The sequence below is a fragment of the Maylandia zebra genome, linkage group LG16 (assembly GCF_041146795.1).
Source record: "Maylandia zebra isolate NMK-2024a linkage group LG16, Mzebra_GT3a, whole genome shotgun sequence".
NCBI classification, from domain to species: domain Eukaryota; kingdom Metazoa; phylum Chordata; class Actinopteri; order Cichliformes; family Cichlidae; genus Maylandia; species Maylandia zebra.
Window position 1 is genome coordinate 34,232,421 of NC_135182.1, and position 21,486 is coordinate 34,253,906.

The 21,486-nt window shown below is 41.6% G+C and overlaps 2 protein-coding genes and 1 long non-coding RNA gene across 7 annotated transcripts in view; 1 reads left to right on the forward strand and 2 right to left on the reverse strand.

The window, feature by feature from the left end:
* ramp1 (receptor activity modifying protein 1) overlaps positions 1-3,332 on the reverse strand; it is a 63,896-nt gene extending 60,564 nt beyond the window's left edge. For both annotated transcript variants that reach the window (XM_004566002.4, XM_004566001.4), the window contains exon 1: positions 2,750-3,332. In XM_004566002.4, the coding sequence (XP_004566059.1) occupies positions 2,750-2,807 (58 nt within the window). In that variant the 5' untranslated portion in view covers positions 2,808-3,332. The remainder of the gene's footprint in view (positions 1-2,749) is intronic.
* A 2,261-nt stretch (positions 3,333-5,593) lies between these two features.
* map3k19 (mitogen-activated protein kinase kinase kinase 19) lies at positions 5,594-20,856 on the forward strand. 4 transcript variants are annotated; one of them, XM_004566075.6, is made up of 17 exons: positions 5,594-5,638; positions 6,463-6,595; positions 7,041-7,235; positions 10,718-10,878; positions 11,043-11,158; positions 12,565-12,725; positions 13,355-13,415; positions 14,270-14,357; positions 15,058-15,186; positions 15,347-15,501; positions 15,569-15,603; positions 15,720-17,942; positions 18,740-18,844; positions 19,101-19,339; positions 19,436-19,688; positions 19,798-20,006; positions 20,374-20,856. In XM_004566075.6, the coding sequence occupies exons 1-17, from the start codon at positions 5,628-5,630 to the stop codon at positions 20,441-20,443; spliced, it is 4,344 nt and encodes a 1,447-aa protein (XP_004566132.3). In that variant the 5' UTR covers positions 5,594-5,627; the 3' UTR covers positions 20,444-20,856. The 4 variants fall into 4 exon arrangements, with proteins under 4 accessions (XP_004566132.3, XP_076731479.1, XP_076731481.1 ...); XM_076875364.1 differs by lacking the exon at positions 20,374-20,856 and having other exon boundaries at positions 19,798-20,010; XM_076875366.1 differs by lacking the exons at positions 5,594-5,638; positions 6,463-6,595; positions 7,041-7,235; ... (2 more) ...; positions 12,565-12,725; positions 13,355-13,415 and adding an exon at positions 13,547-14,162.
* LOC143413095 (uncharacterized) lies at positions 7,106-13,511 on the reverse strand. Its single transcript, XR_013093670.1, has 4 exons — positions 13,337-13,511; positions 11,393-11,603; positions 10,726-10,874; positions 7,106-7,244 (listed from the first exon to the last, which is right to left on the reverse strand). It is a non-coding gene; the product is annotated as an uncharacterized LOC143413095 (long non-coding RNA).
* Positions 20,857-21,486: the final 630 nt, after the last annotated feature.

Sequence of the window (21,486 nt, forward strand, 5' to 3'; positions counted from 1 at the left end):
GTCATTTCACATTTCACTGTGACTGAGTTGCTTCTGTGTGCAAAATGTTTGAAAGGATTCAAATCAAATCCTGAGCCGTCAGATGAAAGACGATCACGTCAGAGAGAGAAGATTAAAGCTTCTCTCTATGTGCCAGGCCCTTTTTGAACGAGTGACAGACTCCTTCCCCTTCATCCATTCTGCACTCTTTGGTGAAAGAAAACTAGCATGGAAAATTAAAAGAAATAAATGCTTCTGTCATGGCACAAATGACTGTGGCGAGTTCCACAGCAGGGTTTGTTTTGATTTGCCATTTCCAAGTGTTCTGTTAGATATTAACAAAAGTGAGTTTTGGGAGGAAAACTTTCGAAATTCCCATTTTAGACAGAAATGTTGTGGAGCAGTAATGTGGCAGTTCAGCGGTACTGCGATGATTCATAACTTTCTCTTTCTGTAAATATAAAACACCTACACAGAGCATTAGTTACAGGAAACAAAAGACAAAGAGTAGAGGAAGCTTGCCTGAATGCTGCTGTTAGACTGTCACAGTCTGAGCGTGCATACATTTGCCACATATTTCCAGTGCGTATTTCAGCTGTGCAGATGTTCATTTTCTTTTTCCACTGACAAGCTCATAGCTTCAAAACACCCGAGGAAGGGACAGCGACCACAGTGTCAAATATTTAGTTCAGGGTTAGCAGACAGGTTTCATATTACAGTTCAGCTAAGGGTGAAGCATTCAGTGGTTAGCATTATGTCTCAGACTATGTCAGCTGAATCTGATGATAAGTCTAAAATTACGAGTGCCGTGAACATGTGAGTGCTCTCAGCGAGAAAGAGGGAGAATGAAGTTAAGGGGAAAAGTGATCCATATACAGAATGAGATGCCCATAATCTTTCTGCCTCTAACAGGACTCTGCTTATTGTTATTTTGCTCTTGATGGGCATATCTCGTCTTTGCACGTCCCACTTTTCCTTCATGTCTTAATTCTGCTGCACATGATCGCCCTTAAACCCCATTCTGAACCTCACCAGGCCTTCTTCAGACCATTTCTGAGAATTGCTAGCACCAACACTTGTGTCATACCTCGCCAGCTGTTCACTAATTCTTTGTCACACAACTGTTTGTTAAGCTTTTCCGGTCCTGTAAAAAACTGAGTCCAACTCCACGAATGTCTGTCTGCAAAGACTGTTTAAAATATACGTGCACAGTCGTCCCACCTGTTTGAAGAATATCACCTCTCAACTGTATCGTACAACAACCTGTTCTCCACTCGGCTTGGACGTGTGGCCTTTCAGATCAAATATAAACACTTTTAAAAACCCATCTTAGGCACTAGTTTTGACAAACATAGTGGCACTTACCGAGAGCCTAACCAGAGGTTTTCTGGTTAGGCTCTCGGTGGCTGTCTTTGCTAAGATTATTTAAGTTTCCAAAGCGAGCCGCTTCACCAAGCAACAGGTTTGTACCAACAACTTTAAAGAGCTGCAAACGCGATGACCAAGCACAACATTAAAACCTGGCGACAGGTGAAATTAATAACATCGATCATCCTGTCACAATCTCATCTGCAGGGAAACCTTGGGTCCTGCCATTCACGTGCACGTTAATTTGATACCATCAGCCACCTAAACATTGTTGGGAAGCCAAAAGCAATGGTTTTAATTAAGAAAGTAAAATACATTGTGCCCGCTACAGAGGCAGATGGTGTCACAGTGGTTTAGAGAAATACACTGAGTGGAACACAGTAATAGAACAGTGTCGTTCCTTCGTTATGAGCACGCTGTGACACCTAAAAGTGGGATTCACTGTTGTGTTCGAGTCAGATTTGCAGCTTTGCATTCTCTGCTGTGTTGGCCAGTGTTTTGTTTTATGCAAATATCATGTGTGTGTTGTTGTGTGTTTAAAGGAAAGAGCAGAGCGTCGTGTCCTGCCTGAGCTCATCTTGGTTTTAGTTGATAAGCATCCAAACAAACAGTCACCACAATTAAAAAGATAACTTGTGAGATTTGTTGTGTAGAGAATACACTTTTATTCAGTGCATTATTGAGATAAAAAATTTTTTTTTTACAAATTATTATGTTAAAAATTTATTAATCATTTGAGAACAAACCAAACAAAGGAAAAGCTGCCCAAACAAAGTCAGTTCCGCACATCTAAACCGTTTATAAACTTTAATAAACCTCACTCTCACTAATCTCACTAAAGTCTCACTCTCTGGGTTGTTTTCAAAAAAAAAGGAAAGTTTTCAGCCAACTGCAGTCTCCAGCGCGCACATCTATCCTGAAACATGCCACTTCCCAACATCGCTGCTATGCTTTAGTTTAAACAGAGATTATCGTGTTTACACACCACTCAGCCTCCAGTAGTCCAGTAATAAATCTCATATCATGTTATGAGAAACACTCGTCCTATAATTGATATAAAACTGTTTGAAATATTTTATATTCTATTCTTACAATTAAAAGCAGTTTGAGAAACGCTGGCATGATTTCGTATTTTATGTTGAAAGGAAACAAAAACTTCTCATTTTCCTTCACATGTCTGAGGTAAGTAAAAGGCGTGAATGGCACCGGGTTGGAAGGCGAGTTCAACAGAAGTGCATCCAAACCCGTTTCTTTTACACTGTTCTGGCAGGATGCGTCTTTTTCTTTCCGTTTTAGGATCTTCTTTGTGATATTTTTCAAACAAAACTTATAGTTTAGCCCAGAAATATTCGAGTGCCTTAATCAGAAGAGCATCCGTTAAACCACGGTGTGTGGGACTCACCTATAACGAACCACAGGAGCGCCTGTTTCTGCAGAGCTGTGCAGGTTTGCGAGCCCATCTTGTCGCTCTCAAAACGATCCACTGACTGAAGTTTGGAAGCGAGGAAGTGAAGGGAACGGCAACTAACAAGAGCTCAACGAGTAATTGGTAGCATCATAAATAACTGCTGTTTAAGAAGCCCATGTAATCCGGCCGCACGGTCAATCAGCCCCAATAAAAGCTTCACTGTGTCACCCTGCGCAAACCGCTCGGGGGAGAGCCGAGGCTGCTCCTTGTTCCTGCTGTAGGCTACCTCAACTCCCCCGAGTCCTCCTGTCACCGAGTCATCCAGACGTGAAACATAATGAGTCGTAAAGTTGCAACTCTCTCTCCAACAAGCCGTCCACAGGTCTGAAGAAATCCGAAAAACGTCACTGGAAGCGTGCGGTGTTTGGTTCAAGCGCTCTCGTGCGCAACGGGACGCACCAGTATGGAACCAGTGGAGCTGAGCGACTGTGTCAGGGTTCACTGCTTCCCCCCGAGGACATGGGTCCCGGTTAGTGATGGGGACACCGGACAGACCCAAACAGTGCGGGAAGGGGGAGCGGGGCTGATTTGGAAGAGCGGAGGGAGGGGGAGGGAGCTGTACTTCTTTTCTCACTCTTTGATTGGTTAAATTAGAGAACCCAGAAGTCTGTAAAAGATATATCTATTACTTTAAATAAACAATAAACGATATATCCAAATAATAATAAAAAATCCTAAATGATCAAAAACTATGAAGAGAACTCGTGAAAATAAACAGGTGCAAATAAAAACTCGACTAAAAGACAGAGGAGTCTGCAGAGTTCAGAGTTCCATCTGAAGAAGCTGCAACAATAAACTTTAAAGTCCAAAAAAACAAGAAATGTATAGTTTTGTGATTCTATACAAAATTATATTCTCTTCACTATATTCTATTCACTGTGCATCCGCCTGTGGTGACGCGATGAGGACAGGTGCAGCGAGTACGGATTCAAGCGTGGCACGGGTTCAGAGCAGTTGTCCAACAGCGACATCTAGTGTTCATATGGAGCGTTACACAGCGATTTACATCAAATATCACAACTCCAGTCCTCAGGAGGTAAAGTTGGTGAAATAAGTGTTTCTTTTTCTCCTTCATAATTGTATATTTGCACCTCTTGTGTAGATGTAGGCCACTGATAAAAACTGTTTCACTTTAAGCTGTTTTCATAGCCATTATCAGATTCAGGTGGTTGCATAGTTTAATTTGCAGTATTTTTTTTTTTCTATAAATTTTTTATATGTACAAGTAAGAATATTTTTTAAAAGAAATAAAATTAATAGAAGCGACAGATTTTACTTTGCAGCTTTAGCATTAATTAATATAACATTCAGAAGCTGCAGAAACATAAACCTACTCATGTATTTATTAAAACTTCATATTCTATGGAAAGGCACTTTAAAATTTACTGAAAGTTTTTTTCTTTATTTGTTTTCATTTATGTTTTATGTATTTTAAAGTGTCAAAACAAAATGTCATCAAAAGGTCTAAAGCTGACTCATATATGCATTTATACAGGCCTTCATGTCATTCCCTTAGGTGTGGCTTTGTAAAATCATGATATCAGAACTACAGAAGAAGCTCAGAGACAATTTAAATTCAGAAAGTGGCACGACTGAAAGGAAACCTGAAAGTGGCCAAATCATCTCCCACTGACAGAGTCAGGACCCAATTCCCTCACCGCGGGCTCCACAGATAAGGTCAGACAGGAGGATAAAACAGAAGAAAAAGAGTTTACACAAGGTCAACGATGCCACTGCTGTGCTGCCAGCGCAGGGACTTAAAGAGGAGACAACTGGAGTCAAATGCATTAATTTCAGGGAAAAAAGTCACATCCATCTGTTCAGCTGAAATGCAAAGGTCCAGAGGAAATGACATCACAGAGCAAACATTCTGCAAAAACAAAGTGAGAGGACACAGAATATGGTCTCTGACAGAACCAAAGTCAGAGTTCAAAGGAACAATGAAGAGTTTCTCAGACTGACCTAAGAGTCACTTATTGACCTGTCTTGTTTATTTGTGATACACAAATGACAGAATAATAGGAAAGAAGGAGGAATTAACTGTTCCATCCAGTTTGCTGCTGAAACTGAAACCAACACAAAGTTGCATCTAGAAGTTAAAAGCAGAGACTTTCACGCTGCTGTGGAGAAGTAATACAGCGTTAGATTATACCTCAGTTTGGTGTGACTGTCATTAAGGAAGCTCACACCTGAACATTCAGCTGTAATCGTAGGTACTCTCTGAACATACAGACTAGCATGTTTTAACCATGTCAACAAAATCCAACAACACAAGAGCAGGTTTGGAGTTTAAAACAGCACCGTGTGCACAAGCAGTCATCCTGAAGCCTCATTTAGAGAATATGTTAATTATACAGTATCGTATTTATGGATATAAAGACTGGATATATATATATGATCGTGCTCACTTATAGGTTTCTTCAGCCTCCCTGTTTAGTTGAGCTTGATGAGTTAAAAGATTGCTTGTGCATTTCTCCCCTTCTCCAAAAACAAAGCCTGATCATGCGCAGAAGCAAACTTTACTACATGCACAGTCTAACTGCGTCGAGCACACTAGACAGAAATCATATTCGTGGTTTCACTTAGATTTAATGCATCAGGCAACAAACAGACTGAAAGCATTTAAAGCCACAGCTTGTCTGTCTGACTGTCTCCAAGGTAACCAAATGTAAACGTACAGCAGAAGGCATGCAGGACAAAACAGAGGAAAGTGGAGGAAATACTCGAGTGGAGAGTGCGCAGTAAAGATCAAAGGTTCACTGATCAAACGTCCACAGAAGGTTTGAGAAGATATACAAGTGGATTCAGACAAATGAAACAACAGTAAGTAAACAATAGTTCATTTTAGCTTTTTACTCCAATTATCATCGTCTTCCCTTAATGCTGCTCACACAGATGAGCACCACTTACAACTGTTTAATGTCAGGAAATGTGTACAAGGCACTTTTTCTATTGTACTTTTAAATTAGCCTTCTCTCAGCACTCGCTTTAGACACTTCATCCATTTTGACTGTTACTTTTGTCAAACATTAAACCAGAGGGAGTTCAGTCCTCACAGACACATTTCTACTTTACAAATATACAAACACTTATAAAATGATTTCACATTACATTAGGGGGGAGTGTTAGCGTGCGCGAACATGGTCAAATAAGGTGGTTTACTAAAAAAACACACACTTTTTGTTCATGAAGTAGTCAATCCTGAGACTTTGGGCTATTTTGTTCTTCCTGTCGTGGTGACACATAACCACACAGAAACACAGAAGTGTTTCCAGATCAACACAAGTTGAAATATTATTATTTAGCTCCACAAACTCTGCGTTTATGTAGTACCATAATGCACTAAGATGTGTATCGCTAGCAGTAATAATGAGACATAATACTTCATACTCTGCCCTGAGTCTAGTCTCTGCGGGGAGCACTAGATCACCAGAGACTTACATCACAAGGTTAATGTCACACTAATAATCGCACAGACACAGAGACTGCCAAAGACATCTAGCTGAAAGTGCTTGGTAATATCTATCAGCGGTGTGTTTACAATAATTTCTCCACCTCGTTTGTTTCTCTAAATAACGATGAAAGTAGCAGTCTGCCCTGACTCACAGCTCAGACACTGTGCTTTTCTTTGGCTCGTGTTCACACAGGTCTGACTGGGAGATGGTGAAAGGGTATAAGAAGGGTGAGACTGATGATGGGGTGCAGAAAGGAGAGCTGAAGGAAGACAAGGAACAAGGATGCACTCCCCTTATCGCTGCCTGCCGCGGTGCCATGAGCGAGGTAACGGCGTGTGCATGTGTGCGGTAGAGAGAGTTTGGCAAGTACATGTCTATTGTAACCATGCTTCCTCTTTGGTAAGCTGGCTACTCCAGCCCTGGAAAGCACCAGATGGATATGATTGGTTGGGTAGACGAAACCAGTTTCTGTCACGTAACACGTCGTACTTTTCCTTTCAATAACAACAAAGTGCTGTGATCACATGAGATTATGCAACTTTTTTTTAACATAGCTCCTCTGCATCCTCTGAGGGAGACATTCAAAACAGGCTTGTCTGGAGGGAAACTCTCCAATTATAACTCAAACTTATGTTTTCTTAAAATACACCCAACCACAAGGTGTTTACACTAAAATGAGCAACAACAGTCCTTTTACTGACAGAAACGACACATCTACGCTTCACATTTTTTTGAGATGTTTCAGGTTTTTTATGTGGTGGGTTTAACAGGTGGTTCAGCAGCTCCTGAGGACAGATGCTGACCTGACCTTGTGCAACTTCAGCCAGCAGACAGCGCTCCACATAAGTCCGCCAGAGCTGCGGGAAGAAATGGTGAGGTGGATGTCAAGGCCTCATCTGCCCCCCCAGGCGCAGCTACTGCAGGCTGCCTGGCAGGGAGACCTCCACTCCTTACAGCACCTGCTGGTAAGCTCACTTCACACACACACACACACACACACACACACACACACACACAGACACACACACACACACACACACACACACACACACACACACACACACACACACACCTGAGAGTCAAAGGATTTCCCAGATGAGTAAAGACAACACAACAAGGGCAACAATCTTCTCCCATTACAAAAGCACATGCAGTTGTTGCGCACTGTGTGGCTTTGGAAAAGGATGACATAGATTTTGGGCTTTTAACTGTATTTTAATAAGTTTATTTTATATAAGCTTTTCATACTAATAAGGCCCGCCCCATAGCCACTCACGCGACACCAAAGTAATTAAGTAACTAATAAACAATTAAATGACACAAATGTTTCAGATTTTTCATCTACTGTAGAATCTTTTTAATGAGTTCACAGTAAAAAAAAAAAAACAACAATAAAAATGAACAAATAAATACAGTGGGGCAAAAAAAGTATTTAGTCAGCCACCGATTGTGCAAGTTCCCCCACTTAAAATGATGACAGAGGTCAGTAATTTGCACCAGAGGTACACTTCAACTGTGAGAGACAGAATGTGAAAAAAAAATCCATGAATCCACATGGTAGGATTTGTAAAGAATTTATTCGTAAATCAGGGTGGAAAATAAGTATTTGGTCAATAACAAAAATACAACTCAATACTTTGTAACATAACCTTTGTTGGCAATAACAGAGGTCAAACGTTTACTATAGGTCTTTACCAGGTTTGCACACACAGTAGCTGGTATTTTGGCCCATTCCTCCATGCAGATCTTCTCGAGAGCAGTGATGTTTTGGGGCTGTCGCCGAGCAACACGGACTTTCAACTCCCGCCACAGATTTTCTATGGGGTTGAGGTCTGGAGACTGGCTAGGCCACTCCAGGACTTTCAAATGCTTCTTACGGAGCCACTCCTTTGTTGCCCGGGCGGTGTGTTTTGGATCATTGTCATGTTGGAAGACCCAGCCTCGTTTCATCTTCAAAGTTCTCACTGATGGAAGGAGGTTTTCGCTCAAAATCTCACGATACATGGCCCCATTCATTCTGTCCTTAACACGGATCAGTCGTCCTGTCCCCTTGGCAGAAAAACAGCCCCATAGCATGATGTTTCCACCCCCATGCTTCACAGTAGGTATGGTGTTCTTGGGATGCAACTCAGTATTCTTCTTCCTCCAAACACGACGAGTTGAGTTTATACCAAAAAGTTCTACTTTGGTTTCATCTGACCACATGACATTCTCCCAATCCTCTGCTGTATCATCCATGTGCTCTCTGGCAAACTTCAGACGGGCCTGGACATGCACTGGCTTCAGCAGCGGAACACGTCTGGCACTGCGGGATTTGATTCCCTGCCGTTGTAGTGTGTTACTGATGGTGACCTTTGTTACTTTGGTCCCAGCTCTCTGCAGGTCATTCACCAGGTCCCCCCGTGTGGTTCTGGGATCTTTGCTCACCGTTCTCATGATCATTTTGACCCCACGGGATGAGATCTTGCGTGGAGCCCCAGATCGAGGGAGATTATCAGTGGTCTTGTATGTCTTCCATTTTCTGATGATTGCTCCCACAGTTGATTTTTTCACACCAAGCTGCTTGCCTATTGTAGATTCACTCTTCCCAGTCTGGTGCAGGTCTACAATACTTTTCCTGGTGTCCTTCGAAAGCTCTTTGGTCTTGGCCATGGCGGAGTTTGGAGTCTGACTGTTTGAGGCTGTGGACAGGTGTCTTTTATACAGATGATGAGTTCAAACAGGTGCCATTCATACAGGTAACGAGTGGGGGACAGAAAAGCTTCTTACAGAAGACGTTACAGGTCTGTGAGAGCCAGAGATTTTCCTTGTTTGAGGTGACCAAATACTTATTTTCCACCCTAATTTACGAATAAATTCTTTACAAATCCTACCATGTGGATTCATGGATTTTTTTTTCACATTCTGTCTCTCACAGTTGAAGTGTACCTCTGGTGCAAATTACTGACCTCTGTCATCATTTTAAGTGGGGGAACTTGCACAATCGGTGGCTGACTAAATACTTTTTTGCCCCACTGTAAATACATTTAGATTTTACATTTATCATGTCAAAAAACAGTTAAAAGTGTTTAAAAGTTAATACTGTTAAAAGTGCACTTCTTTTTCTTATGTTAAGCTATTTCAGGGATTTTAAACATGTGATGTTTAAACACTGGCACAAAGGGAGAGTTTCACTGGTCCAGCCCTCCTCTGATCAAAGTGAGCTGCACGTGGCCCACAACTGAAATGAGTTTGCCGTCGTTGGATTAAACAGTGGTTGAACCAAAAAAAGTTTTGATTCTGAGACTGAAAATGTTGTTAAACCTCTAAAATCATGAGAAAATATATATGTGATTCTGTAATGTAATAATAAGGCACATTTAATTTGGCATTTCCAAATGCATTCCTGAATTATAACCAGCTCAGAGCAGCAAAGAGGCCTGCCATTGTTAGTGTGTCCTTTGGTGACTTTGTGTATCTGGAAATGTGATACTAACGCTCAGGTGCTTTTGTAAAATGACTGGAAATAGCCCACACTGTTTGGGTATGCTGACAGCTGAGTACACAGGTTTATTTATTTATTTATTTATGAATTAAACATAAACTGAATGAACTAATAACTTACATATATCACCTTGGTTATTTATTTATGAAGCACACAGGTGTTTGGGGGTATTTCATATGCAGGATTCTTTTATATTTAAAACGTCGGTCTGTTGCTGCTTATTTAATTCATTTTTCCAAAACTCTAACTTGTTACAAACATTTCCAGCACAAAGTACAGCTCACTGAATGCAGGGTACGGTCTGAGCCTCGTGGCCTCATTTCACACTGCAGCACTTTGTTACTCCGTGTGCAGTTTTAATAAAGAGAGATCAGTTGGAACAAAAGGCCAAAATCTGTTTTAAGAAATGTGAACATGCAAGATGAAATGTTTCTGTGGTGTTAGGGTCCATCGTGGAGCATTATCTGAGACAAATGTAGGAGATAGAGTCTAAAAGGCTGGAGTGGAGAAAGCAGATGGTTGATGAATATTTTGAATTAGATGCCATGGACAACCTCGATGAGGCAGAGATGGGGAGAAAGAGGATTGAACAGAGTCTGAATATGAACACGATGCATTTATAGAACAGGGACTGGGGCTGATGGCTCTGGATGGGAAAAGTGATCAAATGTTGCATGAGGTGACTACATGAGAAAATGGAAGGAAGACGAGGAGAAAACAGATCTTCATTAGTGTTTAGTTCCCTATAAAGCATCAAATTAATTCTCCCATAGCCGTGAAGAAGTGTCTGTTTGCTAACTAGTACCATCTGACTGCTTCACAATAACTAATTCACACACATTGAGGCCAGTAACATCTAATGGTGGAAATGGATGACACTAAAGTGTGCTGCTTGTTATATCAGCAGTTTAATTTAGAATTTTTCCCCCTGTGTTTGTGTTTGTGTGTGTTTGCACGTGTCAGCTTCAGACCGACGGGCTGGATGTGAATGTTCCAAACAGCGACGGTGTGACAGCTGTGATGCTTGCTGTCAGGGACGTCGACCTGTTTGAAGACTTAGGAGCACATCTGCCATGGGAGCACAAACCCGTGGAGGTCATCAAGGAACTGCTGGGAGTTTCTGCGTAAGAAAGCACAAATACATGCTCATATTTATACAGTAGACAGGTAACATTAAAGCCTTTTGTCATCGAGCAACATGCTGATTTAAGTATTAAATATGTAAAGTTCACTAGAAGTGCAAAAAAATATATTGAGATTTGTTTCATCTGTCTTTTAACTTCATCAGTGATTTGATGGTACGAGACCATAACGGCTGCTCTGCTCTCCACTACGCTGCTAATACCAACAGCTTTCTGACAGAAGACATCATCCATGTTCTGATGGAGGCGCTAAGTCAAAAAGGTACACACACGCACACGCACACACACGCGCACACACACACGCACACCTTAACCTCATTTGTCTCACTCTTTGCGATCAGTGTTCATTCAGCCAGCAGCTATTTCACCAACAAGTTCTCTTTAACTGGCAATAAACTGATCACCCGACCAGGTAAACTGAATGCCACTGATGATTTTGTCACAATGGCAAGTCCTGCTGGAAATCATTGTGCCTTGGCATTCACCTCCCACCTACCTACATTGTGCAGTCCTCGCACAATCTCCATAGCTACAGCATCCCCGATGGCAGCGGTCTCCTCCATACCACACAAACTGCTCAGGAACAGCTTTAGAGATATGAAAAACTGACCAATCTTCCAAACTCCATCAGTAACATACACGGGATTTCCCTTAACCCGTGGAGGCCCCATCCCACAGGATTCACAGGATCAGAACATCAGCAGTTCCTAAAGAGACAGATGTTCCTCCGAAAGTCAATGGAGACCAAAAAAGGAGGTAAAGGGACAATAAAAAGGTTCAAAGGAAATAAACGTCCCTGCTCAGCTGTGCGAAAATCATGAAATTCCTTATTTCAACAGTGTTTTTAATCTTCTTTGGAAAAGTAAGGATTATCATTTCATGCTCTTTCAGAACGATCACAAATCGGATCATGTCATGCAGTTTGTAAAGGTTTCTGTAAAATGTAAATGATCCTGTCTACAAGCACTTTAACACTGTTGTCCAGCACTACGGCACTCTGGGGTGTGAGTGTAACATCACAATGCATGACTTTGATCTGCAGATTATAAACCAAATCAGCTGATATCCCTGTTTCTTATTCTGTGACACTGCCTGTAGATTATATTAGAGTACTCTTATTGTCGAGTGAGTTATTTGCTCTTTACTCTGGTTAGTGTTTAATTGATCAGCTACTTATTAAACTTATTAAAATGAATCTAAAGTAAGCATGTGCCAATGTACGAAGTATAAAGCCTCAAATTCTCCGTTCTTGATCTTCCTGGCTTTCTTATACGGATACAAATAATCGGCATACCAGATTCATTCATAATCCTGTTTATCACAGTAAAACGTCTGCACTCATGTGGGTATAAGAAAGACTTGTTTGTTAATGTGTGAGGGAGCACTTTACTAAGAGCCTTTACATGTGACGGAGTCTGCGTCAACAAACTGAAACCATGTGACAGAGAGAGCATGGATCAATATGGATGAAAACATTGTTTAAGCCAAAAATAAAAATAGCTTTTTTTTCCCTTTTTCTTTTACTGTTTCTAACCTATCAGACGCCTGCACCCCAACCCCAGGAGTGTGGCCCCAAACAGGGATTTGCACAATTTATGCAGGAAGAAAAAAAGTGGACTTATTTTACTTTACACTTTACTACTTCTTTCTTTTCCTGGTTTTGTGTAGATGCCGTTCCTATTTCACAAACACGGGATTTGGTCTCAGAGATTGGAGATTCAGACGGAGAGTTGGACATTGAGAGCTTTTATCCTAACCAGTCGATAGTAGCCACGCCCACAATGACAGCAACCCGTCAAGATCACTTTCTTCAGTACAGCCACACCAGGGTGAGTTTTACGTCTGCAGTGTGACCAGCAAGCTGTGTGTTTTTCAGTGCAGTCAGTTCAGTTAACAAACACACAAAGAGACAGTGTGGTCACCCAGAAGACATATATATGGACCAGTAATTGGCTCTCTGTTTGAGTGTACACGTGCTCTGTGTAGCTGACACCGTACTGCCATACTACTGTATTGTGGGTGTTCTTATAGGAAAAGTAGATGAGCAGACAGCTGGTTAGCTGGAGGAGACCAGCAGGTGGTTTACAGGGAAGATCTGTAGTGTATGTACACAGGTATAATGTCTGTGTGCACAACACATTTAGAGTAATACATATATAGAATACAGGGCGAGTCCATAGCAGCATATTAGACTCAGTGTAGAATGAAGAAATTCAGCTTACAGGAAAGTTCAGAGTCATATATTTAAATTATAACGTTATAAAGTTTTACGTTTTTGTGTCAAAGTCACTTGTGGACATTGATGCTACAAGTACATTTAATCTAATTGAAATGTATATATTTGTTTTAAATTATTTTAAGCATTATAAACATAAATTCCATCTGGAAGATCTTTTATGAGCCTCATTTTTAAGACTGGAGCATGTATTGACGACCTCACCTTTGTTCTTGGTTCCAGGAAGTTCCAGAGTCTCCAGGGAGCCCCCCTCAATCTGACCATCATAAAGACCTGAGCCAAGGTAAGGGAGCTTTAAGAGGTTTTAGCCATGTTTACTTGAAGTGTTTGGTGAAAATGAAGCGGCATTCCTTTTGTGGACTTATTAGATTGGACTAAAATTGTGCCCTAGTTAACCTAACCTTTTAACCTAAGAGGTCAAAAGGGTTAAAGACAAAGTTAACATTAACTTGCAATAAAAATGCCTCTCAGTTCACGGGTCCTGGATGGCAGCTAACGCTTCAGATTTTGAAAAAGGAACATAATCAGCATCCCAAATAGGCCATGAGATCAAATCACCTTCTAAAAGGAGGGGGTTGGGGGGGTGACTGGATAGGAGTGGTCTCGTACTCAACCCCAGACGGCATGGTTTGGACACCACAGAGGGAAAGCGAGGGTGTTAGACAGGACACCAAAAGCATTTCGACTACAGTGAGAGAAAGAAACTACTGACCAAGAAATCGGGATAGAGGAGTGATAGTTTAAAAAAGAATTCTTTAAAGTGGCCTCATCATGGGATCAGAGACCAACAGGCTCAGAAACAGGTAAAACCTATTATTTCCTCTGTGATGAGCATTAGTGCGGTAAATATGAACGCTGTGCTGCTGTACGTTTAATGTAGAAAATAGTAAGTGTGAACTTAAGTTGAACTTGTTCGTTTGTATGGTTATCAAGGCTCTTTGTGGAGTTAGAAAACTCTTTTCCTGCTGACTGTTACAGGAGGTACAACGTGGCTTTTCTGTTTTTGTACCACTGACAGACTGTTTGGATGGTACGTGTTTGAGTTTCAGCTCAGCATTTTACTACGAATACTGAAAGAATAAAAATTACATTTGATGAACGGGTGTTACGCTGTGTGTTTGTGTGTGTCCGGAGCAGATAAGGGAATCCCCCCCTGTTCCCAAGAATCCATGGAAACACTGATAGACATGAGGGAAGCCTATCAGGAGGCAGGCAGGGGAGGCAGGTGGGCACGCTAAAATCTCTCTCTCTCAAGCACACACATTATCATGTGCGGTCTTTTTAAGTGTGCATTCACTGTATCAGGATAAGAATATAATTTACAAGCTGGTGATCCTGCGCTGACTCCTGTGAACGCATCAGCATCTGTTTATAGGTAACCACAGACTGTTGTGTACAGACAAACATCTTTGATGTGTACAGGTAATAGCCTGCAGCTATAACACACAGTCCTGTATATACAGCATACACTCTCAATGGGCTGGTCAACAAATCCCCCGTCCTTTAACACCAACAGCAGAAAAGTGTCTGGTTACACCCACAGATCTGCGCACAGGCACCTGTCACCGTGTCCAGAGGACAACCTGTTCTAGCCAAACAGGTTAGGAACAGGGGGAGAGGGGGCTTTGGTGAATCAGCCCATTGTCTGTTATGAGCAGCTCTCACCACTGAATCAACTCCAAGCTCTCCAAGGAGAACAAAGGTCTTTAAGCCGGTCTCTCCTTTCATAGCGTCAGCTTCCAGAAATGTGAGCAAAGTGAGGCTTTACATGCAGTTTGAAACAAAACAAACTTCAAATGCATCTGTACATGTCTTTCATTAATGTTCTTCTTTATAATTTCTCAGTTCAGACATTATAGTGTGTCCACAAATAATAATGAGTTTCTCCATGACAACCATAAAGGGTTTTCCACTCTTTTCCTCAGTCAAGATGTGTCTCTGCCCAGTTTGCACAAGAGCAACAACAGCAGACACCGGGGCCATGCAGACCATCCTCTGGCATCTGGCTTGCTGAGTGTGAGAAGCCCCTGCCAGCCAGTACCCCCACCACACAGGTATACATACACGTGAACTATCAAGCAGCAGATAGCTAACTTGTTACGCTACTTGTTACCATCACAGATGAAGAGAAGCAGGTGCAGCAGTGCTGACAAGAAAAAGTTTAACAAATCACTGGCACTCACAAAAACTAAATATTGCTTCTTCTTTTTTCAGGAGACGAAGAACAAGAAGTGTGGTTGCTGCATCGCCACCGTCCCACTTGTTGTCTGTGCCAGAGCCCAGTCAGCTCAGCCAATCGGCTCCCAGCATCATGGAACCTCTGCTGTGTCCAAACACTATGATGCAGGCCAGAGCACACATCCAGACCCGTATGTACTCTGCATTACACGTTATATTTCAATGACGTTTGATGGTTACAGCTCTTTCTATCTGCAGGGTTGGGTTCTCATCATACTATAAATGAACAAAAGGTATGTTTTAATTACAATCCTTCCATTTTCCCCAATACTTTCATTTCTTTTTCATCCACATAATGTTTTTATAATAAATAATTCCTGTATTATTAATTTGCCACGGGTTTCTCCAGGGTCTCCTGCCCCGAACACCAAAACTCTTGGCACCCCTGGACAAACGCTTCAGAGACGGCACCGCTCTGCCTGTACTAAAGCAACATGTTCCCCTGAAGCCCATCAGTCAGAGCCCTATTTCTACAAGGACCAGGTTGAAAAGAGAGAGACTGTCCTGGGGCAGCTCATGCATTGACCCTTCAACGACGAAGGATGGCAGTGTGGAGAGCGGGTCCAGCAGCAGCCACAGCTCAGTCGATTTAGAGGATGAGGACGCTGACAGGGATCAAGATGCATATCTGACTGTCAGTCACGACAGGATGTTGGAGCTTCCGAAGGATGCGAGCACCGCTGAGGCTGATAGGACTGGGAAGACAGCGCTGCATTTTAAAGTTCAGTCAAAGATTAATCATGTTCCACTGATCCGCAGATCAGGACATAGCCTGAAGGAAGACCTTATCAATCATACAAGTGATCTTCACAACAGTGAAATAGCTTTGAACTCTCAGAATGAAGGCAAAGTGAGCCGTATGAATATTACAAAAGAGTGTGCTGACAGCGAGTCATCAAAAGCATATGACTCTGCAAAAAATGGAGACACTCTGACTCAGGATGAAGGCATTTTGAATAATGTAATAGTTTTCACATCAGAGTCAAAGGACGAGAAGAACAACGTGGGGAACACTTCTGAACCCGGGACTGAGATTATCCACGGAGTTGTATTTAATGTGAATAATGATCTAAATGAATTGAGGAATGTGAAACAGACAGAAAAAACAATAATGAAGTATTCCTGTGATGAAGAACACCAGGTAGACAAAACATTAGTTTGCAGTCCAGTAGATGAAACGTTAAATCCCAGAGCTGCTGTGGGGAATATTCAAATTTGTGCTTCACCTGAAAACATTCATCGGAACGATGGAGATCACAAGAAAGATGAGAAGCTTACACCGGATAAGGAGAAAAGAACCAATGTGAACTTTGAACTGAGAACAAGCAATCACACTAAGCAGCCTTTCAACATACTAGCACATAAAGACAGAAGCATTTTAAATCGGAATAAGTCCAAAAGCAACTTTAAGTACTCCTTGCTGAATACTCAGGTCAAAGATAAAACCAGGAAAAGTCCCGAGCAAACTGGTAGCAGAGGGGGTACTGTAGCTAAAGCCAAGTCAAAGATGAAATCAAAATGTGCTCACTCTAATTCTGACACTTCATCGCCACGGAAGAAGGTTATTGATTATGCACAGAGCAAAATAATACATCCTGTCACTACTCAGCAGCATGCACAAGGGAGGGAGCTGAGAAGTGCCCAGCAGCTGAGAAAACCCTGTGTAGAGGAAACACCAAGGTCTAAATCTGCCGTTGACCTCATCACCTACAAGGATATGTTTCAGCAGATACAGAGTCAGAGTCAAGAAGGGCCAGCCATCTATGAGATGTTTGCCGGTCCTGTCTATGAAAACCTCAGAGTTCCCTACACCTGTGAGAAACTAAACGAGAGAAGCCCTCCCCAGTGTGCTCCACCTAAGAAGACACAACAGGGCCATAAAGCAAAACACAGGCAACTGAAATCAGCACACAGTAAACCGAACAGAAGCCCAGCTGAGACAACAGTGGTTTCAGCTAAAAGCAAAGCAAAGCCTGTGCCGTCCAGGATAAAAACTCCAGTCACACCTGTCAGGAAGGGCATCCACAAAGGGCGAAATAATCCTCAACTAGACACTGAGGTAGTTCTTAACAAAGGTGTCAACATTTGTCAAGACAAGGGTGAAAGTCACCTGTCTACAATAGAAGAGACCTTTCCTACACATGACTCTGAAACGATCAAATGTGATGATGACAGCACTCTCACTACACCAACATCTGCCTCTCATGGTGCAGATTTCAGTCACACACACAAAAATATTCAAGACACAACAGTAAGTTCATTAACAGGAAATCAAAACGGACCACTTCCAGAGCCCGTGTTATCAAAACGTCCTCATCGGCCAAAGATGGACACATGGACATCTTCAAGTAGCAACAGCTACACAATTACGTCCCCTGTTTACCAGAAGTTTCTGGATGAAGCAGGTGACGGGCCACTTACAGACGATCTGCTGCAGTGTCTGGCAGAGGAACTGATCTCTTTGGATGAGAGGGATGCATCCATAGGCCCGCTTAATCCAAATAAGGAAAAGAGCAACCAGGAATCCAGCAGAGAAGATGATCGTGTCATGGGACTAAATATGTTTTCCGAGGTAACCGTTTCGGAAGTCAAACTGTCAAATCTTTATCTACTGATAAATACTGCTGGTTGAGGAGGAAACAATAAGGTTTTCAGTTCTGGTTAGAGAATCAGGGTCTGGAGAAGAGATGCTGTTAGATTGTTTATTCTTCAAAGAAGTGGAGCAGCGGAGAGTACATGCAGAACTGGTCACGGGGTATACGTGCCATGTGTTAATTAAGCACCGTGATTCTCCCAGGACTCTTGAAGTAGGAATGTATGTGTAATTTGCACAATACGTATTAGAGAATAAACAATGCAAACAGAACTGGTAAATGTGAAACAAACAACACATTCAAGCAGATGCTGTTTGTGATGGCAGGAGAGGGATTACTTTCAGTTCGGTGGTATGTCTGCTGTTAGATTTCACTGGGCAAGCACTGCTTTCCTTGCTTGTCCTGACAGAATAACGTTGCATTCATTAGCTATTTCTGTGCTACGGTGAACTCTAAATCTTGACTGAAACTATTCTAATAATCATCCTTTTGCAGAAGATCACCCAGCTGTTTTACAACTATTCTTTCAAGAATTTTTAAATGAAGGTTAAACATTGGCCTGCAGTTAACTAAGACAGGGAGATCAAGTAAAGGTTTAAGTAATGGTTTAATTAACATTGCCTTTAAAGCCCATTTAACAAAGATAAACTGATCATATTTAAAACTGAAGCATTACTAATGCATAACAAAATGTTGAATGAGCTGATAATTAAGTTCAGTCACTGTGATAACGCTTTCTTGTAGTGTAATTATCATTATGTGCCTTTTATTGAAGATTGCTTTAAGAGGCAGTGGCACTGTGCTTGGCTCTGGGTTGGTCTTGGATGACACCGTCACATGGAGAAAGGGTGAAGTACTCGGCAGGGGCGCCTATGGCACAGTATGTATCCTAACTTTTGATAGCACATAGCAAAAAAACTGAACAAGAACTGAGCCGAAAATTGTTAAATTACTCAGAATGACCTACTTTTGCCACTGTGTTCATTTAGGACTAAATGAACTACTAGAATTGACCTTCTTTGACATTTTCTCTGACATGAAAATTTGCTTTTCATTTATTAAAACATGCACTCCAGAATATTCCAGAAAAACCAAAATCATTTACAACAGCAGGTCTTATTGCCTCACATTACCAGGTGTACTGTGGCCTGACCAGTCAGGGTCAGCTAATAGCTGTGAAGCAGGTGATCCTCGATTCCTCGGACGCTGATGCTGCAAATAAAGAATACAGTCGTCTGCAGGGGGAGGTGGAGTTGCTTAAAACCCTCAGACACATCAACATTGTTGGCTTCCTGGGTACCTCGCTTCAGCAGCATGTGGTTTCCATCTTCATGGAGTATATCCCAGGAGGCTCCATTGCAAGCATCATTCACAGGTTAGTCTGAAATATTTTGTCTGAAGCTATCACTTCTGGCAAAATAACTGTTCTTCACAAGAGTCCCGAGTACAAGTTATTATCTGATGCCCTCAGATTTGGTCCACTGCCAGAGCGAGTCCTGGCTCTGTACACTCAACAGATACTGGAAGGGGTGGCTTACCTTCACATGAACAGGGTGATTCACCGAGACTTGAAGGGAAACAATGTCATGCTAATGCCAACTGGTGTCATCAAACTCATAGACTTTGGATGCGCACGTCGACTAAGTTATATGCATCACACAACTTGCAACAGTGTTGACCTGCTCAAGTCTGTTCATGGCACGCCTTACTGGATGGCACCAGAGGTACACTGGAGTTCAGTCATTAAAAAAAAATTTAATCAATAATCTGCAAACATTTACGCTGCCATGAGACCTCAACTTTACTTTTTAGACATTTGTCTTCTCACTTCAGATTATCAATGAAACGGGATATGGGAGAAAGTCAGACATATGGAGCGTGGGGTGCACGGTGTTTGAAATGGCCACAGGGAAACCACCGCTGGCACACATGGACAAGATGGCTGCCTTGTTCTACATTGGGGCTCAGAGAGGGTTGATGCCTTCCTTACCAGACAGTTTCTCAGAAAATGCAAAGGAATTTGTAAAAATCTGCTTGACAAGGTGAGATGTAGTGCAAAGATTTGTTTTAAAAATGTATTAATTTATTTCACAAGCTCAGTTGCATGCCAAAACAATTTCAGATTTACTATATCAAGCAGGTATGAGACCTGGTGATACTGTGTAGGTCTAACACAGAAGCAGAAATCCACTGTGTAAGTCTATATACTTGACTGTTTTTATTTTTTAACTATTTCAGTGTAAGGTGACATTAATGGTTTGAAACGTGTCTAAAATATAAGGTATCCTGTGCAGAGGTTTCAACATGGTGGGCATGTTGTCCGTTTATTATGTGCAGTCTGTGGTTACATGCAGAAGGCGTTGCATCTTTTATTTCGTTTACTTTGATCTAATTTCATTGTCTCTCTAGTGACCAGAAGCTACGTCCATCAGCTGACCAGCTGCTGAAGCATTCATTCATCCCCACAAATGTGACGTGAAAGAGGAAATATGCACCGCGATCAGACAGGACTGTTTTCAAATTACAAGATTTCACTGAGTTTGATTTATACAACTCAAAACATCAAATGGTCTTTTGTGACCCTGTGAGAGCTTACCATCTATTCAGCACTATAGCAGTAGTGCCAATGATGGGCAGGATGAAGAAGAAAAACCATAGTTATGAGAAGCACTTTTGTATACAGTGATATGATCTATAAAATGTGAATTACATGTAGGATTTTTCCTTCCTCATACATGTGCCATTTAGTTTTTATGGTATTTTCAGTTCTAATAAAAAGAAAATGCATCATCTATACTTCAGTCCAACCACCATTTTTCAGTGACCCCCATACCTTTATATTGAATCACAAAGAATTCAGCATTTAACCGTGTTTAAATATCATGCCACTGGAAAAAAACAGCATGTCTCCTCAAATGTAACTACAAATCAGTACAGTATGTTTTTATTTTGCATGAAATGACAAAGACCACCAGGACTTATTCTGTGTCAGGGTAGTGGCAACATTAAAGTTTATTTGGAATTTTGAAATGAAAAATGGAGAAAAAGGATGTGAAGACTAGCTTATGTTCTACAACTGCAGTAATCCTGTGTGCCCGAATGCAAATCCCCAATCAGGGTACAATATAGCCTCAGCCTAATTTGTATTTTGCACACGCTTAACATAAAACAAGTAACCCAGTCAGAAACAGAGAAGATTGGGTCATATCAAGAATCTACAACGGAAGAGTGTTTAATGTATGAAAGTGATAATAAAGCCGTGTCCAGACACGGACAGGGCTGCAAACATAATAAAACCAACTGAATAAAAGAAAGTCAGTGATACACAAAAACTATGAAGCACGTCTACATTGCAGATATTTGAGGTCACCTACATATCAGGCAGGTCAATCTGCCTGTGGCCAATTATTCACAGCTAAATGAAAGCGAGCCAACAAGTGTTTCATCCTGAACAGTACCCTGTGAATCAGTGACTGAACAATGGGCATCTCCATTTTTATCTAAAGGGCTACAACTTTATGA